The sequence below is a fragment of the Camelus bactrianus genome, chromosome 3 (assembly GCF_048773025.1).
Source record: "Camelus bactrianus isolate YW-2024 breed Bactrian camel chromosome 3, ASM4877302v1, whole genome shotgun sequence".
NCBI classification, from domain to species: Eukaryota; Metazoa; Chordata; class Mammalia; order Artiodactyla; family Camelidae; genus Camelus; species Camelus bactrianus.
The window spans coordinates 86052052-86070271 of record NC_133541.1 but is presented as its reverse complement, the minus strand read 5'-3'; the positions used below and the strand labels follow the sequence as shown (position 1 = coordinate 86070271).

General features: G+C 39.1%; 1 protein-coding gene across 4 annotated transcripts in view; it reads right to left on the bottom strand.

The window, feature by feature from the left end:
* Positions 1–2869: 2869 nt before the first annotated feature.
* Positions 2870–18220, bottom strand: part of ZNF475 (zinc finger protein 475) — a 90386-nt gene continuing 75035 nt past the window's right edge. For 2 of the 4 annotated variants that reach the window (XM_074360547.1, XM_010971534.3), the window contains 2 exons: positions 10475–10655; positions 2870–7777 (listed from right to left, as the gene is read on the bottom strand). In XM_074360547.1, coding sequence (XP_074216648.1) covers positions 7626–7777; positions 10475–10655 — 333 coding nt within the window. In that variant the 3' untranslated portion in view covers positions 2870–7625. Of the gene's footprint in view, positions 7778–10474; positions 10656–12021; positions 12155–18220 lie in introns of those variants that run through there. The other 2 variants (XM_074360546.1, XM_074360548.1) reach the window with 2 other exon arrangements.

Genomic DNA, 18220 nt, shown 5'->3' with positions numbered 1-18220 from the left:
CGTTGCTCCTAACTGCGACTTGGGCATGCTCTGTGCAGTTTTAAGTGCTTCTTTGGTCTGTTTGTCCATGTACAGACATTGGCTCCCCTCATGTTTCCCCCACACCCCAGCACAGCTAACAATAAGGCAAAGTGAAAGCTTAAAGATAGCGTCCAGAATTGAAAGTTGAGTGCAGGATTTTATAATATACAGTTCAGTAACAATGATCACTGCTCCCAAGCCCACCTGCCTTATCCCACTCTAGGGCATCCTCTACAGGCTCTCTCTCACCTCAGAGTGTCTTGCCGACCTGTTGTTCTGGTTGCAGTCTCTCCTCACAGAGGTTGGAGTTCCCCTGGCCCTAGTTCTGAGCCCGGAGCTCCAATTTGTTTTTTGTCCAGATCTAATCAGAGGATGAAAAACCAGCTTACTCAATAATAATTCCTGAAAGTTGGAGCTCTGTACATTATGAACATGGCCATTTTGCAAACATCCTCTAGCAAAATTCTTCCTTTCCTCTTTGCCCCAGTGACCATTATTCGACTAAACCTAGGACCACCCTTTGCATACTAAAAATACCTTTAAAAGTGTTTCTTCAAATAATAAAAAAAAAAGAGAACAATCTTTCCTTCAAATATTGAATGATGAAAATGGCTATAATTTTTTATTTTCATCTTTTTTTGTCCTAATTTACCAACCTTGTCTGCCTTGGTGGCAAGAACAATTTCTTGTCCCCCAGGGTTTAGGCCCAAATATTGTCAATTTTTTCACAAGAGGGAAAGTGGTCCCCCAGCAAGAAGGCAGGAATAGATTTATGTTGGAGCTGCATGCCAGAAACTTCTAATTATTCCCCCAAATCCCTGTTGACCTGTTCCTCCTGCTGTCACGGTGAGAACACAATGTCCAGACTTCCTTGCTCTCAGCCATGAATGTGAGTGGAATGATGAACATTTCTTCTAGGCTTAATGGGTAACTCCACACTGTTTTCTCCTTGTGACTGAGCTGAAAGGACAGGACCTCCTAGGCCAATTTGCATGTCCCATGTTGAAAATGGCAGAGACTTCATCAGCCTGGGGCTCTGAATGAGGTCAGGAAGGAGGGACGCCTCACTAAACTGCTCACTTGCCCAGGGCTCTTTTTAAAGCAAGACATAAAATTCTGTCTTGTTCAAGCCCTTGTAATATTTTGGTGTATTTGTTACAGCACTTAGTCTCCCTGAATACAAGCTGTGAGTAGAAACCCCATCAGAGGCGCTTCTACTCAGAGAGGCGGTTAGCAGAGGTCTGTGTGGTGTGATGAGGGTCACAAAACATCAGGGACATGCCATGCCCTCTTAACTTCCATTCCAACATTCTGTCTGAAATTCCACCACACAGATTTCATTACTTTGGATAAAGATGTAATACCTCTAAGAAACTTCTTTTAAAATAACCATACCAAAAAAATTAAAACAAAGCCAAAAACACATACACAGAGAGAACAAAAACAAAAACAAAGCAAAAAAGAAAAAAAAAATTTAAAGAAAAAGAATTTAAAAAAGAAAATTGAAGAAAACAAAAGAAAAATTTTTTTAAGAAAAACAAATAAAATAACCATACCATCTGAGAAAGAGCACTCATTAAACCATTAGCTAAGAACCCCTTAGCCTGGATGACTTTCTCAGGTTGAAATAGCTAGTGAAAAGTCGGGGACACAGGAAGAGAAATGTGGGAGGGCAGAGTGGGAGAGATGGAGGGATATCTGGAACATGGAGCACCTGAGTTTCTTCTCCAATAGAAACTGAAGTCTGGGCCGTATGGGTGGAAGGTGGAACAGCAGGTCCTGGAGAAACCTTGATGGAGATAGGGAGGCAAGAAGTCAGAAAAAGTTCAAGGAGGGGAAAGGAAGGCATTGAAGGTTAATTTCTTGCTTGATAGTTTGGCCCAATGCTGGTCCTCAAAACAGGTACTTTTGTCCACCATTCCCCCACACTTTAAGCACATTACTTTGATGGTCCAACCTACTTTCTAGATCTGCACATGGCCCCATAGGAAAGCCCTGATGAAGGTCATCAGAGTACACTGAGATTTGTTTAAACCATATCTGCATTTTCAACATTTGGATGTTTTGACTTTGTTTCAGTTAGTACCTTATTTAGAGATTCATAGAACAATAAGCATCTACCATGTCACATTGTGAAGTTGTTTATCTTTCTGCAGCTCATGGAAAGTACAGACAGGTGAGCAGGACAAGGTCATAGAGTAACTGATGGGCAAAATCCATTGCCAGATAATTGAACTTCATTTGTCTATTATTATTTTTTAAACAAGCATGTACATATGAGTCCATTTTATGATTAAACATATTAACATAACATTAAAATGAACACTGATTAAACAGTACACTAAAAATCTGCACCCAGAATTTGTCCAGGTTGTGAAACAGCTGTGTATTTTGGGGGTGGCAAATCAAGGAGCCAGTCTTCCATGGGCTGTCTGCCCCTACTGAGTTTGATTATGGTGTCCTCTAATGCAGGCAGCAGAGGTGGCCAGCATCCTGCATGGATTTGAGGACTCTACCTGAGAGTAGGTGGTTTGGGGGTCCTCCCCTGTGCCACATACAGGCACACCATGTTTTATTGTGCTTTGCTTTACTGTGCTTCACAGATATCACAGATATTTTGTTTTTTACAAATTAAAAGTTTGTGGCAACCTTGCACCAAGCAAGTCTGTCAGCACCAATTTCTCCATCAATGTCTGCTCACTTCTGTCTGTGTCACAGTTTGGTAATTATCTTATATCTCAAACTTTTTCACCATTATATTTGTTATGGTGATCTGCAATCAGTAATCTTTGATGTTACTATTGTAATTGTTTTGGCATTTTTTGGCAATAATGAGTTTCTATTTAAATTTTTATTTATTAATTTTTTATTGAAGTATATTTGTTTTACAATCTGTTAATTTCTTACAGCATAGTAATTCATTTACACATAGATATATATTCCTTTTCATATTCTTCTTCATTATAGGCCATTAGAAGGTATTGAGTCTAGTTCCCGGTGTCGATAAAGCATTTTTAAATTAAGGAATATACATTGCTTTTTTAGACGTAATGTTATTGCACACTACAGTGTAGACTACAGTATAGCATAAACATAACTTTTATATGCACTGGGAAACCAAAAAATTCATGTGGCTTGCTTTATTGTGATACTCACTTTGTTGAGGTGATTTGGAGCCGAACCCACAATACCTCTGAGGTCTGCTTGTAGATGCTTCTTCTATTAGGTGTCTGTTGCTCCCATAACCAATTACTACAAACTTAAACATGGCACATTTATTTTCTTACAGTTCTGTAGGTCAGAAGTTCAGCCCTGGATTCACCAGATTAAAAACAAGTTGTTGACAGGGCTATATTCCTTTCTGGAGGCTCCAGAGGAAAATCTGTTTCCTTGCTCATTCAGGTTGTTGGCAGAATCCAGTTCCTGTGGTTATAGGACTGAGGTTCCCATTTCTTTGCTGGCTGCTGGGGCTGCCCTTACCTCCTAGAGGTTTCTCTCTCGTCCTTGCACATAGCTCCCTACATCTCAGAACCAGCAACGGCATGTAGAATCCTTCTTATGCTGCCATGTCTCTCTCTCACCCCCTTTTTTTTTCTTATTCCACTATTAAGGACTCATGATTATATTGGTTCCACCCAAATAATCCAAGATACCATCCTCATTACAAGGTCCATAACGCTAACCATGTCTGCAAAGTCTCTTTTACCATGAAAGGTAACGTATTTGTAAGTTGGGAGGACTAGGGTGTCAACATCTTTAGGGCCATTATTTTGCCTAATGCACTCTCAATTAAGTATTACCTGAAAAACATCGGTCTGTAGGGTGATCAGTGTGAATCAGTGATGGAACCTAACCCTCACAATGCCAAGACCAGATTTCACTTTTTTACTTGCAGTTGGTTTATATCCATGCTAGCTTAATCTCATGTTTCCAGAAGTAGAATTAAAAGGCATTATTAGAGACACTCTGGAATCTTGTGCTCCCAGCACTTCTCCCTGACCCTTTCATCTTCCTCTGGCACCAAAAACTGTAGTTGAAACTTAGGTCATTCAAATTCAACATTAGTGGGGTTTCAAGAACTAAGTTTGCCTGGGTATCAAGAACGTAAGTTTTCATCACACTTTTCCCTAGGAGTGTATCTATTGAGTATTTTTATAACAAAAATGTAAAAGAACTAAACATAAAAGTGTACCATCTTATGCTACATTAGCAGTGTTCTTCCTGGTGTAAATTTTTTTTTGAGAATAGCATTAATAGTTTTATTTTTAATATAAAGGGTAATCCTACAATGGTCACCTAAAAAGTACCCACCATCATTCAAGCCTCAGTCAAGGGCCTATGGAAATTTTTTCCTGGTGTAATTCTCTCTACAGCACCCAATTTGGCCCCGACTAGAAACTCGACTGCTTCTCACGTGTGCTGTTTCTTCCAAGTGCAGGAAAACTTCGTTTCCATCTCTGGCCACAGTGCTCACAGAGAGGGGACAGGGTGAGCAGAAACAGGCACGGCCCGTTCATGTGGGCCAGACAGAGTTGGGAGGGAAGTAATACATGATAAAGGAAGGTGGACCAGCGCCAGAGGAGGGAAAGGCCCCCTCGGGGTTGGGGAAGGAAAGGGCTGAACTTCCTGTCCTGACTGGGTATGGGATTAAAGCCCCACGAACCGGCTGAGGCGGGGGTGTAAACAAGAAATGCTGCTAATGTGAGAAGCAGAGGAGCACAGACAGACCTTCTTGCAAATGGGTTTGCTTGTCAGTAGCAGCTTCTTTTTCCATAAAGAGATTCAAGCCAATGTTCTTCAGGCTGGAGCCACATCCTCTAGGAGCCATTCTTAGAGATACTGGGACCCCGCTTGGAAATACTTCCAGGGCTGCCTGCTGAGAAGGCCACCCAGAGCGCTCCCCTGATGGAGCTCTAACGGAGGAGTCTCCCACTCCACACCCACTACGAGGACTGGCTTGTTCAATCTACAGTGTTCCCTTCCGATAGAACACACACCCTGCAACTTTAATGTGAATTTAATGTGCAAATGAGCACAAAGAAATCCTGGAATTCTTCCCATAACCTCAACTAGAGGGGAATCCAATTAAAAATTGTGCAGCACCGGTTGGCAGAGCAGAGAGGAAATCGTACTGTGGCCGATGCCTGTAATCACATTGCCTCCCAGACCAATAACTGCCCAAGTGAGCGTGAGAGCTCCAAGTACCTTCCTCCAGTATCTGCTCTTCATCATCTGGGGGCCTATCTATGGGAACTATTTCAAGGTTCAAATCCACAGCTTGAGGATGTGCCAACCATTGTTAAAGAAATAATTTTCTTTTTCAGAGTACAAGTGTCTGCAGCGATGTGAACTAATTGTGGGGGGGGGGGAGGTGGCAGAGAGCAGGTGAGCTCCTTCCATTTCATGGTTAGACTATGAGGACTTGCCTTTATGGTAGACTGGAACTCTTGGGCTGACATCATCATGACTGAGTTCGCTCCAGATCTGAGTCCATGGAACATGTGCAGGCCACCTGAGGCGGAGCTGGAGGTGTACTTGGAAGTGGCATCCCCACAGCCGGCACCTGGACGTGCCTCAAGCTGTTCCCTGTGGAAGCAACAGTTCCTACAAGAGCTCGTCTTTCTCAACCACTTCAAGAACTCAGATTTAATCTGAGTAGTTTTGTTTTGTTTTGTTTTTTCATGCTTTGAAAGCAAAGTGCCCAAACATCTCTTTAGGACCCCAAATGGCAACTTATTTCAAATTAAGGCCAATGTTTTGCTTTATTTCCCTTGCTGTTTGACTTCTGCACACTAGGAGAAAGCAGAGTGGCTTTTGAAATACCATGCAGTTCAGATTTTATTTTCACCTCAGTTTTAGATAAACCTAAACCAGCAGCCAAACTGCAAGTATGTGAAAATTTCCATTTGCCTTCATTACTAAACATTGTACAAAACTTTTGACATTTGTCAGATCACTGATGTTGGAATAATCTTACTAATGATGGTATCTAGCACACAGACAGCAATGGATAAGATAATGGGTTTGGAAGTCCGGGAGTCCTGAGTTGGCTTCCTTACTCCAATCCTTAACTCAAGTTCAATGTGACCCTGAGTTAGCTATTTTAGTCTAAGTATCACTTTCCTCATGTGTAAAATAAGAATAATATCTTCTTGAAGAATTGACGTGAGATTTATATAAACTGACATATATATAGGAAGTACTAGGCACAGTGCCTGACCCACAGCACCCTCCCTACATATTAGATGTTGTCATTTTTGTTACCAAAATAAAAGAACTAAGCCATCAACTCTGAGTCATTAAATGCTATGTCTTTTACAAGATGCTAATCTTATTTGAGGATATCTAGGAGACTTTTGTAAAAGTTCATCTCTTGCTTCCTTTGGAACAGGCAGGAAAAAAATGAACAATGCAAACAATTATCCTAACCAAACCTCTTATAATACAGAGCTGTATGACCAAATTATTAGCCTGAATAAATCTGCTTGTCGAATTTGCAGTTAACCATGCTGTGCAAAGTCATGAATGCAAGGCCTGCAGGAACCCAGTGGATCCAAAATGGCCCTGAAATTCAGCCATAAAATGAACAAAGATCTCAAGCAAAACTGCTGGGAGTCCAGGCAAAGCAGCGCTGCCCAGAGGAGCAAAACTGGGCAGAGCACCTCCCTGGCCTGGCCTCCTCCCAGGAGAGCTCTGCCTCTCTGAATGCACATTCAGAGACTCTCAAAACCAGAGCAGCTGCACAACCCACTTACTGTGCATGGGCCTTGGGTGGAGAGGCACAGAACTTCCTGGCAGGCTTTTAGACCTCAACAATAAAGCACCTATATGCCCCTAGGAGGGCAGGGAGAACTCTCACTGGACTTCTTCTGTAGGAGGTGGGAGCTAGCCTCCACTCACTTGATGAATCTTGTCACAGCAGTCTCCCAACATGGGAGGCTGGCACTGAGGCTGAAATTTCCCTGCAGCATGTCTCCCTGTTAGCTAGGGAGTATGAGTTAGGTATGGTTTTAGCACTTCAGGCCCTGGGCTCTTTTGTGTCTTTTCTCCTGTTGAACAATATTTTGGAGAAAAGAAGATTCCCAGTCACTAACTCAATTAAAAACATTTCCCTGGAGCAGAAAGAGCAGGGAGTGGCACGTTATTTCAGAAAGCACAGGGATGGGAGGGAATCCAAAGAGTTGCCTGAAGTCACCACCCAAAGTCTCTGTTCACTGAATAATTGCCCTAATTGTGAGGTTCAAAATCTTGTTCAGGAAAACAGACCAGAAGAAAAATGGCAACAGTTGGCTCTGAGATTTCCTGGAGATAAAAATGCCAGCTCTGATAAGGTGTGGCCCACGTGTAATTCTGCCTGACAACCATGTGACATTCAAGGCCCCGGACGTGACTCGGCACACGCACACAGCCACTGAGTAAAAGCAGTGACGCAGTGATCACGCCAGGCGACCAGAGCACTGAGCTTGGCGTCCCATGCCCGATGGCCTTTGGTCATTTCAGTTTTCCTTGTTTCCTCTCCTCCCCTTCTATTTCTCCTCCCCACCCTATCCTAGCTCTTTCAAAAGGATTTGATTTCTGTAACTCTTTAGTAGAGAGACAGGGCTTTACTTGGCGACTTTTGGTTTACAGGATCGTTGGTGAACAATCAGTCTGTCTGACAGGAAGGTACGCCCACAGATATTACAGGGAACCAACTGGCTCTGGGCACTTGTCCAAGCAGCTTCGTTTAAGGCATCGAGATCATAGAAACCCTTGGCTGAAAAGTTAAAGAAAAACAGAGAAAGAAAAAAAAAAGTAAAAGAACAAAAAAGAAAGAAAAGAAAATGGGAAAATGGATCAGTTTCATTCTGGAGAAACTTACTCTACTTTTGATGGAAAATATTTTCAGGAAATACCTGTTGACTGAGGCTTTTAAACAAATCATATTACTTCTGCCAAAAAAAAAAAAAAAAAAGTGCTGCTCACTCTTAAGGGTTGAGAACGGTTAGCTCAGATCCGAACCAGAGGCTTTTCAGTCCTTAGATCTTAAAAAGGGTGTTGTGATAGGTGTTCTTCACTAATTATTAACATCTTTGTTTACACACCATCATCTTGCAAATATGGCTTTTGGTCTTCTTTCAGTTGACTCTAAATATAAGCTTACAAAAAGAAAAACATGTATTTGTATTTTCCTCCTCTGTAATCCTTCAGTGGGATGTTTTTAAAGGCCAAAACTGATGGTTGAGAGTGAATTGAAGATGAATTATATCCTAGAAATTTATCATCTCTTTATGGCCACAAACTCAGAGATTCTTTAAATAATTAAAGTGAAGAATGCAAACAGAATAGTTAAATCTGATGAAAAGAAGTGTCCTTACGAAAACAACAAAGACAGCTGAGAGATGTATAATCTTCATTGGCAGGGCACAGGAAAAAAAAGCATATGGCTTTATTTTAGAGAAACAGTGTGGGATTTAGCTTTAATAAACTTTATTTAAATAGAATAGCTTTAGTACATTAAATTGACTATGCCTTAGAATTGCTCAAAATAGGCCCCCCAAAATGTAGCCAGGCGCTCAAAAATATATTAATCAGTTTTTAAAAAATCATTTTCACAGCATATATTTCTTCATTAAAGCCCAGGAAATTCTCATATGACTTCTATCTAATGGTCCACACAACCATAGCAAACCTTAGATTCTTTAACAAGCCTATTAATGTTCCTTTTATTTATTTATTTTTCTCCATAGGAAATTAAACTGCAGTACAATAGTACAACCTAGTATTTCTCCCTTGGATAAAACAAGTAACACCTTCTGTGCAGGGTATGAACGTGTATTTTGAGCACTTTGAAAACAGTTGAAAAAAGAGTGGCACTGACTTTCTGTTTACTCATATGAGTTTTAATATGGACTCAAAAATTCCAGAATGTTTATTCTCACTTGAAGATGAGTCATTACATTTCTAAAAGTTTTAGGACTTTGGATTTGGAGGAAGGGTTATTTGAATTCTATGACTACAGCAAGACCATGGGATGGAAATGGCAATGGAATTCTCTTTATCTAGAGAGGAAGGCCACCTTCAGAAATAACAATAGCGTGGAGCCAAGAGGAAAATTGCAGAGCAGTGCAATTATAGGACCTGCCTTGTCCATCTGTAGCCAACAACAAAATGGTGAATCCTCCAGGGCTTTCAAACCAGTCATTTCTCTCAACTCTTCTAGAATTGTGATAATTATGGTCAGGCAGAGAAAGTGATAAAGATCAGAAGTGAAGGAAAGAGATGTTTGACACCAAATGAGAAATGCTGGGAAGGGAATTTCAAAGAGGTAAACAATCTCTTTGTGAGCAAATGCTCTAATTTTAGTGACAGCTATTTTCATCTTGAGTTCTTCTCCTACCTGTGTGCAGAGTCCTCCTCTTGGCAGGGACTGTGAATAGTTGGGTTCTGGCAGCCTCTGGAACTCTACCATGATAATCTAGATTCACTCTGTGGGCTGTTAAAAGACTCTCTTTGGGTCACATCTCTAACAAGAGTGCTTTGGGCTAACTGACACTAAATGACCTCCAAGGCACTTTCCAGGTATGTAAATCTATGGTTACATAAAGAGAATCAATTAAACTAATGATAATTCTCTGAAAACCGAGAATGGTTTTCCTTTGAGGAGAATCAGAGAATCGACCGAGAAAAATGACAGTGGTAGAAATATGATGAGCAGGTCTGAGCTTGCATGGCAAACACGTGCTCGGGACTACTTCATTCTCATCCTAAGTGAGTAAGCTCAGTAATGAGGCCACACACAGCAGTTTATGGAGGTCCAGTTTCAAATGGCTTGTACAGTGCTTTACAAAATATTAACTGCAAAATTTTTAAAATATGGGCATTTCACATAGATGTCTAGATTTCCAGTTTATTATTAAAAGATATGCTCACAGTAAATTTAAAGCTAAATTTCCTAGTAACACCAGCTGGGACGAGGTAGCAGCTGTCTCCTTTAGAGGGAGCCAGTGCTCTCCAGTGCCTCATAGTCCCCACCTTCCCTTTTCCATAAATGGACAAATTTATTCAATTGTATAACATGACTAGTGGACCCTGTAGGCATTTCACTTTGATACCCCTGCTTTGTGAACACTGAGACACATTCATATTTGAATACATGTTTCCAGATGTCCCCAAAGGTTCTTTAAGCTTCATGTTTTTTGAGTATTGTGTTTGATAATATATGAAAGTAACTTTGGGGAATTTTGGTGTATTTCAGTGAGTCCCTCTCCTTGCACAGTTGGCAAGGATGTCATATCTTTACATCTTAGCACCTGAAGACAACACTTTGGGCAGGCATTCCAGAACTGTTTTTCCCATTTTGCTGTAGCCAAGACAGTAAATGTTGCTGATTTCAGTTGTTTGAACAAGCAAGAAAAAAATACCTCTACTCTCATAAGTTTAGGGAGATAAGTCTTTCTTCCCCAAAACTTACCAGTGATGGTCCTGAGTTCTGGTTTTTTTGGTTCCGGTCTCCTTAACTCTTTAGGCAATAAGTTGTTTTCATTATGCCATTTTTTCAGACATTGTGGCTCATGGATGGCAATTGATTTTGTTCCATATTCACGACCACAAATGTAGCAAACAATTGTTGGTGGACGCCTTATCATTGTTGGCTGCAAGTAATACAAAATATCTGTTAGATAAAATTCCAGTTTGGAAATTATACTTTAAAATTATAATACATTTAAATTTGCATGAAAAATCAATCTATTTTTTAAAAGTCTAACCATTCTGATGAATTTAACTTTTTCGGCAGTAAAGAGAACTATATTATCTGAGTGATTGAGGTGGGGGGGGTGTTGGTTTAGGAGGAGGATAGGAAATAAAAAAGAGCTAACCAGTATTCTACATAATGGTACTTTATAAAACGCATTTTCTCATTTAATATGACTGAACTTCAGTAAAGTCAGTCTGGCTATAATGTATCCACAAGGACTAGCAGGGCAGCATGTCTGTGAGAGCTTGAGCCTTCATGGCTCTGTGGGTAGGTAAATCGTGGGTCCAAGAGAACACCAATGCTTTGTTCTAGATAACAGAGAAGATGGAGATGTCACTTACAGAAAAGGGAGAAATCAGGAGAGATAGTTTGGGGAAGGAGAAAAAAATGGATTCTGTTCTGGACCTAGCTGACACATAGAAGAATTTAAACATGAAAGTCTAGCCAAAACAAGAAACAGAGGTCTGTAGTTCAGGATTAGTGGGGTTCAGAGCTATCTGCACAGAAAAAAATGTTTAAAACCATAAAAATTCCAGAAAAGGAGTATATAGAGAGTGGATGGAGAAAAATTCTTGGAAGAGTAGCTACCATAATGAGATTGGGCAAGGGAAATTGCAGCCTAAGAAGGTAAAGGTTCAAGTCTGCAGTTAAAGAAACAGGGCGTGGAGACAAAAGACTCTGTTCAGATTTCTGAAAACACTTCTGGTTCCAGAAAGTTGGTATCATCAACCCTGTCAAATGCTACTGAGAGTAATGGGTGGTTGAGGAAGGTGAGTAGATCTGGTTGCTTAATAGTTTGGAGTTAAAGATTAGGTCAAGAAGAGAAATACACTTTCAAAAAGTTTGCAGAAAGGAAATTTGAGAGATAAGTAGAGTTGAAGAAAGATTTGTTTTGTTGTTGTTGTTAAGATAGGAGTATCTTGGTGGAGGGAAAGAAATTGTAGGCCTAAGAGAAAAGGGGGGGTAAATCAACAGAAAAAGGTCTCTGAGGAGGTGGGAGCAGGTGGGATCAAGGGTGTAATTGGAAATGTTAGCCTCTGAGGAAAAGGAAGAAAAATGAAATAGATGCAGTTAGAGGAAGGTTGTTGTAGGGAGGGAAGCTCTAGTGGAGCTGACAGAAGATGAATTTACTCTTCAAAGTAAGAGGCAAAGATCTTCAGAGAGTGAAGAGATTCCAATTCTGGGAAATAGAATAATAAAAAATACTGGGATTAAGCACTTTGGGAAAGGCAGCAGTGATTCATTTAAGGAAGAATACTCACCAAATAATGGAAAAGGCCCAGGTAAGCTGAGCTGTAAGAAATTTCAATGGAATTAAATGACCTTTTCCAATATTTCTTAAGTAGCAGTGGGTGGCATGAAAGCAGAAACAAATTAAGTTGGTGGTGTGGTCTCCTTTGGGAAAAAAAAGCATGGTAAAATGTGTGCATGTTTTAGAATCAGCTTGCTTTTAACTAAGACTGTTGGAGGTTCCACTTGCAGTGGAAATAGCACAGGGCAAGATCAAAATCAAATGGAAATACATTTATGATTCCTGGATACCTGAGCAGAAATAACAGATTCTAGATGAGTAAATCCACAATTAATATAGACCAAGCAAAATGGAAAATGGAGTGACTCCTGGATGAGCCATTATATGTTATGCTATAGCTATAATGGAAAAGAATCTGAAAATATATGTCTATATATATGTATGCATATGTATAATTGAATTGCTTTGCTGTACACCTGAAACTAACATTATAAATCAACTACACTTCAATAAAAAATAAAATTTAAAATCACATTATTTGAGGTAAATATTTTTATTCTATTAGTCTATACTGACTTATACTAATAGACTACATTAATCAAAACAACTAAATAGTTTGTTATCTTTCCTTGTTACTAGCCATGTAGCAAAGTCTAGCACCTGAAAAGTGACTTTAAAAATATTGGTGGAATTAAAGACTTAAGAGAAAGGATAAAGCAGAAGTAATAATTTTCAAAATATCCAAAAGTTCCTTATTATTTTTTACATGTTTATTTACTTGAAAGATTAATTAAGTGCAGGTTTCTAAATTTTAAAACAAGAAGTTACTCTTTTTATTTTGAGAATGATGAATTTATTAAAATTCCAGATGGAAAGCAGGAGCCAAATCTAGTATTTAACCAAGCGTGTAAGCAAAATAAACAGTGTGAGTCATAAATGAAGACATTCATGTCACATTGTCATAAAGCTTCTTTTGCAAGGAAAAAAAATCAGAAAAAAATAGACACAGAGGCTAGAAGACATGCACAAAATAACTTGCAGGGATGTGGGAGAAAATTAATACCATAAAAAGGCTAAGATGTTCTATATTATATTTTCCAAAGCCTGCCCCATCCTCTATACTTGTGGTTGAACTGCAGTTGAACCTGCAACACACTCCATATTCGTAGCTTGTGAACATCTTACTCCTAAGCAGTGCTCTAGGAAAGGGCAAGCAACCCGGACACACAGCTGAAGAGAAAAACCCCGTGGGTCTGAAGAGAGATAAGAGAACCTCTTTATTGTTCATTAATTTCACAGTTGTCAGTCTGAAATTTCCAGAGAAATCTGAACAATCTCCAACTTGTGGTTCCTGCCACTGCCTTAACTGCCAAGGTTTTACACTTCTGCCTCCTCAGTGTTTTCAGATGGAAGTGGACGTGTTGGGGAGGGAGAGAATAAACAGGAAGAAGAGACCAGAGCCCTGTAGGAAAGAGCAGAAGACCCTGCTTGGCTAATGTGCTACTGTGACTTGGCATAACTGAGCAAGGCAGTGGGGGCGAAGGTGTGCCCAGGGGGCTGGTGTACACCAGGCCTGCGGGGCCAGAAGATGCCAGGAAAGTATAACCAAAGAAGGGCAAAGAGGAAGCCACTAAGTCAAGAGTTTCTGCAGAGCAAAGGATTAGATCAGCACTTTTCCTGTCAACATCTTAGGTAGTATTTTGGAGGTGAGGCATTACTTTGTTAACATCAGGGTAAAAGACTTTTTAAAAAGTTAATCTCGGAATCTACATAAGCACTAATTCAGATGTGAACTGTTTTATGGGGGCAACTAAATGCCCCTGCACAGCAAGTTTATTAGGGCTCATCCCAAGCTTGCTTTTGTTCTTTCAGTTTCCTGGGAAAGTCTATTTAGGTTGGATACAGACAGAGGCACTTGGACACTCAGGGAGAGTTTTCATATGTGTATATTTCTCTCAATTTGAATCCAACTCATTTTCATATGTTTTCAATCATTTTGCTGGCCACTATTGGAATTATTATTTTCCACGCAGCATTTTTTTTTAATGTCATTTTTCTGTCAGGAATGTTCAGTCTTTTAGGCCAGGACTGTGCAATGCAAAGGGAAGTGAACATTTAACAACTTTCCTCCTAATCAGTGGAGATGACCCGTCATCCATCCATTCATTTTTACAATTTGTAATATCACCATTGAAACAAAGGGGAGAGAATACGGACCAAGAAAAGAGGGTGGTTTGCTGGAGAGGTGTTGACAGAAGAGGAATGGATGTAGGTCCAGAAAACCTGGACTAGGACACCTATTTCAAATAGCTTCAAATAGCTTTTGATGACTTCCTTGTTAACTTGGGCTGAAATGAAACCACAGTGAGCTACACAAGTCAATTGCTAGTAGAGCTCATAGAAAGAAGTGTGAGAGGTGGCCAGAAAGAAAAAAATATTCCTAATATTAAATATTATTGCTTGAATCGTAATGAAACATCGAAAACTAAAATGGAAGTCATGACTAGCAGTTTTGCAGGAAATCAGAAACACTCTACATTTGGTCATTACTTACATTAATCCCACAATAAATACTAAGTAATAATAGTGTGAAGTTATGTCAAATTTTTTATAGGAGAGTTAGGAGAACATGATCCAACAATGTAGCTTTTGGGAGATACACTGAAATATAAATTAGTAATATATATGGAGCCATAAGTCCCTTTGAATATCTTAATGGTTGCAATCATCATCTCCCCCCCAAAAAGCACGTGTATAGAGAACTGGAGAAATGATTTGGAGTGACTGGTGGACTCCCTAAAACCCATCCATTAACCCCAGGAAGTGAGCTTTTGGGCCTTTAGTCAGAGCCAAACCTTTTATTTCAAATAGATGCTCCTTTGTGTAAGGAGCCATTTGGCACCATTTAAATGCTGCAAAAAGTACTAAGTTGAAGCCCACAAGAACTTAGGAAATACACCACCTCTGGTTTTAGAAGGATCTTAAGTCCTGCTTTGAGTAAGACAGTCGCTAATGTACCTGTTGCCCCGACCAAGGATTAATAGTTCCTTCTTTTACTCTCTAAAATGTCCCCATCTAGTCAATAAATTACACAGTCACTTCTGAAAAACATCAGTTAGTAAAATATAAGCAATCATGAAATAAAACAAAAACAGCAAAAAAAAAGTTCAGAAATACTGAAGCTATGACTATAAGACTGGCAATAAATCCATTTAAACACAGAACTAAGGTAAAATGACGACAGAAATTGTGATTAGGGAAGAGGATAGAAAAAGGAACACACTTTGACAAGTAAAAATACAAAAATTGGCAAGGGCAGGAGTGGTACAAGGATGCTAACAATACTAAGTTCTCCACCTTTCACAGCAAACAGTCAATTAGCGCAGTATCAAATCAAAACATGGTGTTAAATTTTTTCAAATTCTTTAATAACATCTTTGTTTTTTACCTTTAGTAGGTCCTTTAATATTTTAGTGAAGAAATATTTTTCTGAAGTTCAGCAATATCATCAGTTTCACTTTGCTTTCTCTTTGTCAAACTCAAGTAAAATTAAATATATCATCTCTATTAATAATAATTTGGATGTGATGATCTCACTTCTGTGAAAAAAATCTGCATGTCTATTTAGACATGTTTATTCACATAGGGAGATGTCTGGAATGATATTCACTAAGATCTAACTATTTGGGGGTCAATTGTTATGCTAATTTTTATACTTTCTTACTAGCTTAATTTTTATAATGAACTTGTGTCATTTTTATAAGAATAATAAAATAATAGAAAAGAACATCAACTCCTAAGTCAAAAGTCAAAAGATTAGGTAATAAAATCAGCCCTAAAAGGAAAAATCAAGTGGAGCCCAAATTACTTTCTGAAAATTCCTTAAAAAACTGATAAAAGATGATATTCAAGGTGTTGTGTATAATACAGTTTAGTGATGTAACCACTTAGTAATTGGAATCAGAATTAACATTAGGAATGAATACAGCCTTGCATAGCATAAAATAGAAGTATAATGCAAAATGAAAATATTTGCAATATTTAAATTGCATTATTCCAGTAATACTATTTTGTCAACGGTTTATAGCTGAATACACATTAGTTAAATGATTGCATAATGTAGCTTAATTGAAGTCCTAGAATTTAGCTCCATTACTTTAAAAAGTAGTAACAAAAACCTGGAAAAATAATTTGAGGACACAATTTAGCACAAGTCTGTTTCCACCATAAGATAATCTAAGTATAGCTCTTCCAGATATTTTCATTTTGTTCAGGCTTGTCTTCCTGGCGTGGTTGCATTTGCCAAAAAATGAATTCACAAATAACTAGAAGGGATCATAGGGTATGAGACATTTTATGCTAAAAAGTGCCAGCCAAAAAGATGATTTGGGGGGGTGGATGGAGTGAACCATCCCTTGGGTCCTTTGTTGCCCATAGTGGCTGGACTGACAAATCATCGTGTCATTTTCAACTTCCCAACTGCTTCCCTTCCCTCTGTACTTGACTATGTTTTGTGCAAACTTGGCTGGTCTGATGTAATAATCAGGTTTTTCTGTGGTTCTCTGTGGCTACAGAATAAAGTCCAAACCCTTCAGACCGATTTCATTCATGCCCAGCTTTAGCCCTGTAAAACAGGTCTGCCAGCCACACCAGCCTCAACACCCTTCCCCAAGCTAGAGGTCACAGTCCTCAACTTTGCTGCCTCTATGATTTTATACATCTGCTCCTTCCAGCAACAAGCATTTAAACTGAGTCTAGTATCTTCACCATGCTGGAGTATATGGGAAACCCCAGGGCTTAGCTTGCCTTAGTAATAGAGACAAGCATATATAAGTGCCATGATACACAGAGTGCTATAGGAGCCTGAAGTAGGAAGAAAGGCAAGAGTTTTGACTAGAAGCCAGTGAAGGGGGTGACATTTTAAATGGGTCTGCTTAATGGGATGAGCTATAGTGATGAGGGGAGAATGCCCTCAAACAAATTGCCGAAGGACATGACCAACTCGGCAACTGTTTAGTAGTACTGTAATATGTCAACAGGAAAGCTTTAAAGCCCATAGTGAAGTGACTGATTAGAGGAAGTGTGAAGGTAAGAATATAGCGCTGAACCCAGGCTCCATCCTCCTATCATTAGAAGTTAGTCATGCTTCAGTATCTGGGGAGGGATTTGAGAGACAGTACTAGAAGCAAGTTCTTCCTATGCCAAGAGAGCTGCCTTAGCCATGGTAAGACATTGTATTATTGTGGGAGTCAGGCAGACAGGGGGCAACGAATAAAAGTAATGGAAAGTGCCTTGATTGTGTTGAGACTTCAGTTTCAAGATGATGACTTAATTAGACCAAGGAATGGGCCAGATGAGGTAATTTATAATTTTCAGATACTAAAACATCTTGATTCTTCCATATTGAAGACATTCAAACTGGTTCTGTCTGCACTGAAGTCGACAGCACACTCAAGTGATAATATAAACATTAATGCAATTAGAAACATCCATGACTAGATAAACAAAGTGTAATTCCACCATTCAATGGACTATTACTCAGCAATAAAAAAGAGCTACTGCTACTTGCACCAACATGGATGAAACTCAGAATCATTATCCTAAAAGAAGCCAGATGTAAAAGACTACATTACTGCCTAATTCCATTTATATAAAATCCAAACCAAGCTGCAATGGTTAAAATTCAAATCAGGGGTTGCCTAGAGGCTGGAGGGGAAAGGAGAAATAAAGCTATAAGGAATCTTTGGGCATGGTAAAAATGTTTTGTATCTTGATTATGGTGGTGATGTAACAGGTATATAAAACTGTCAAAACTCATTGTATTACACATGTTTAATAGATGGAATTTATTGTTTGTGTATTATCCTTCAGTAAAGCTGATTAAAAACCACTCATGCCACGCATGCAGACCTAGTTTGGTTGAGTATTTTTGCATTATCATGCTCACACAATGCAGTCAGTTCAAAGTCAGCAGTACACATTGTCAGATGAAATTCCAAAGTCAAACAATGTATTTTAGGGTGACTTTTGCCAGAAACTGGAGATTATTTTCAAGTGACCTAAATTCTAAACCCTTTGTCTCTCAAGAAATTCTCCAGTTGAAAAAAGAAAAAAAAAAAACAAAACAAAAAAAAAACAAAAAAAAAAAAAATAGGAGGGAAATTTTTTTAAAAGAAAACCAGAGAAAATTAGGAAGTGTTTTATTGAGT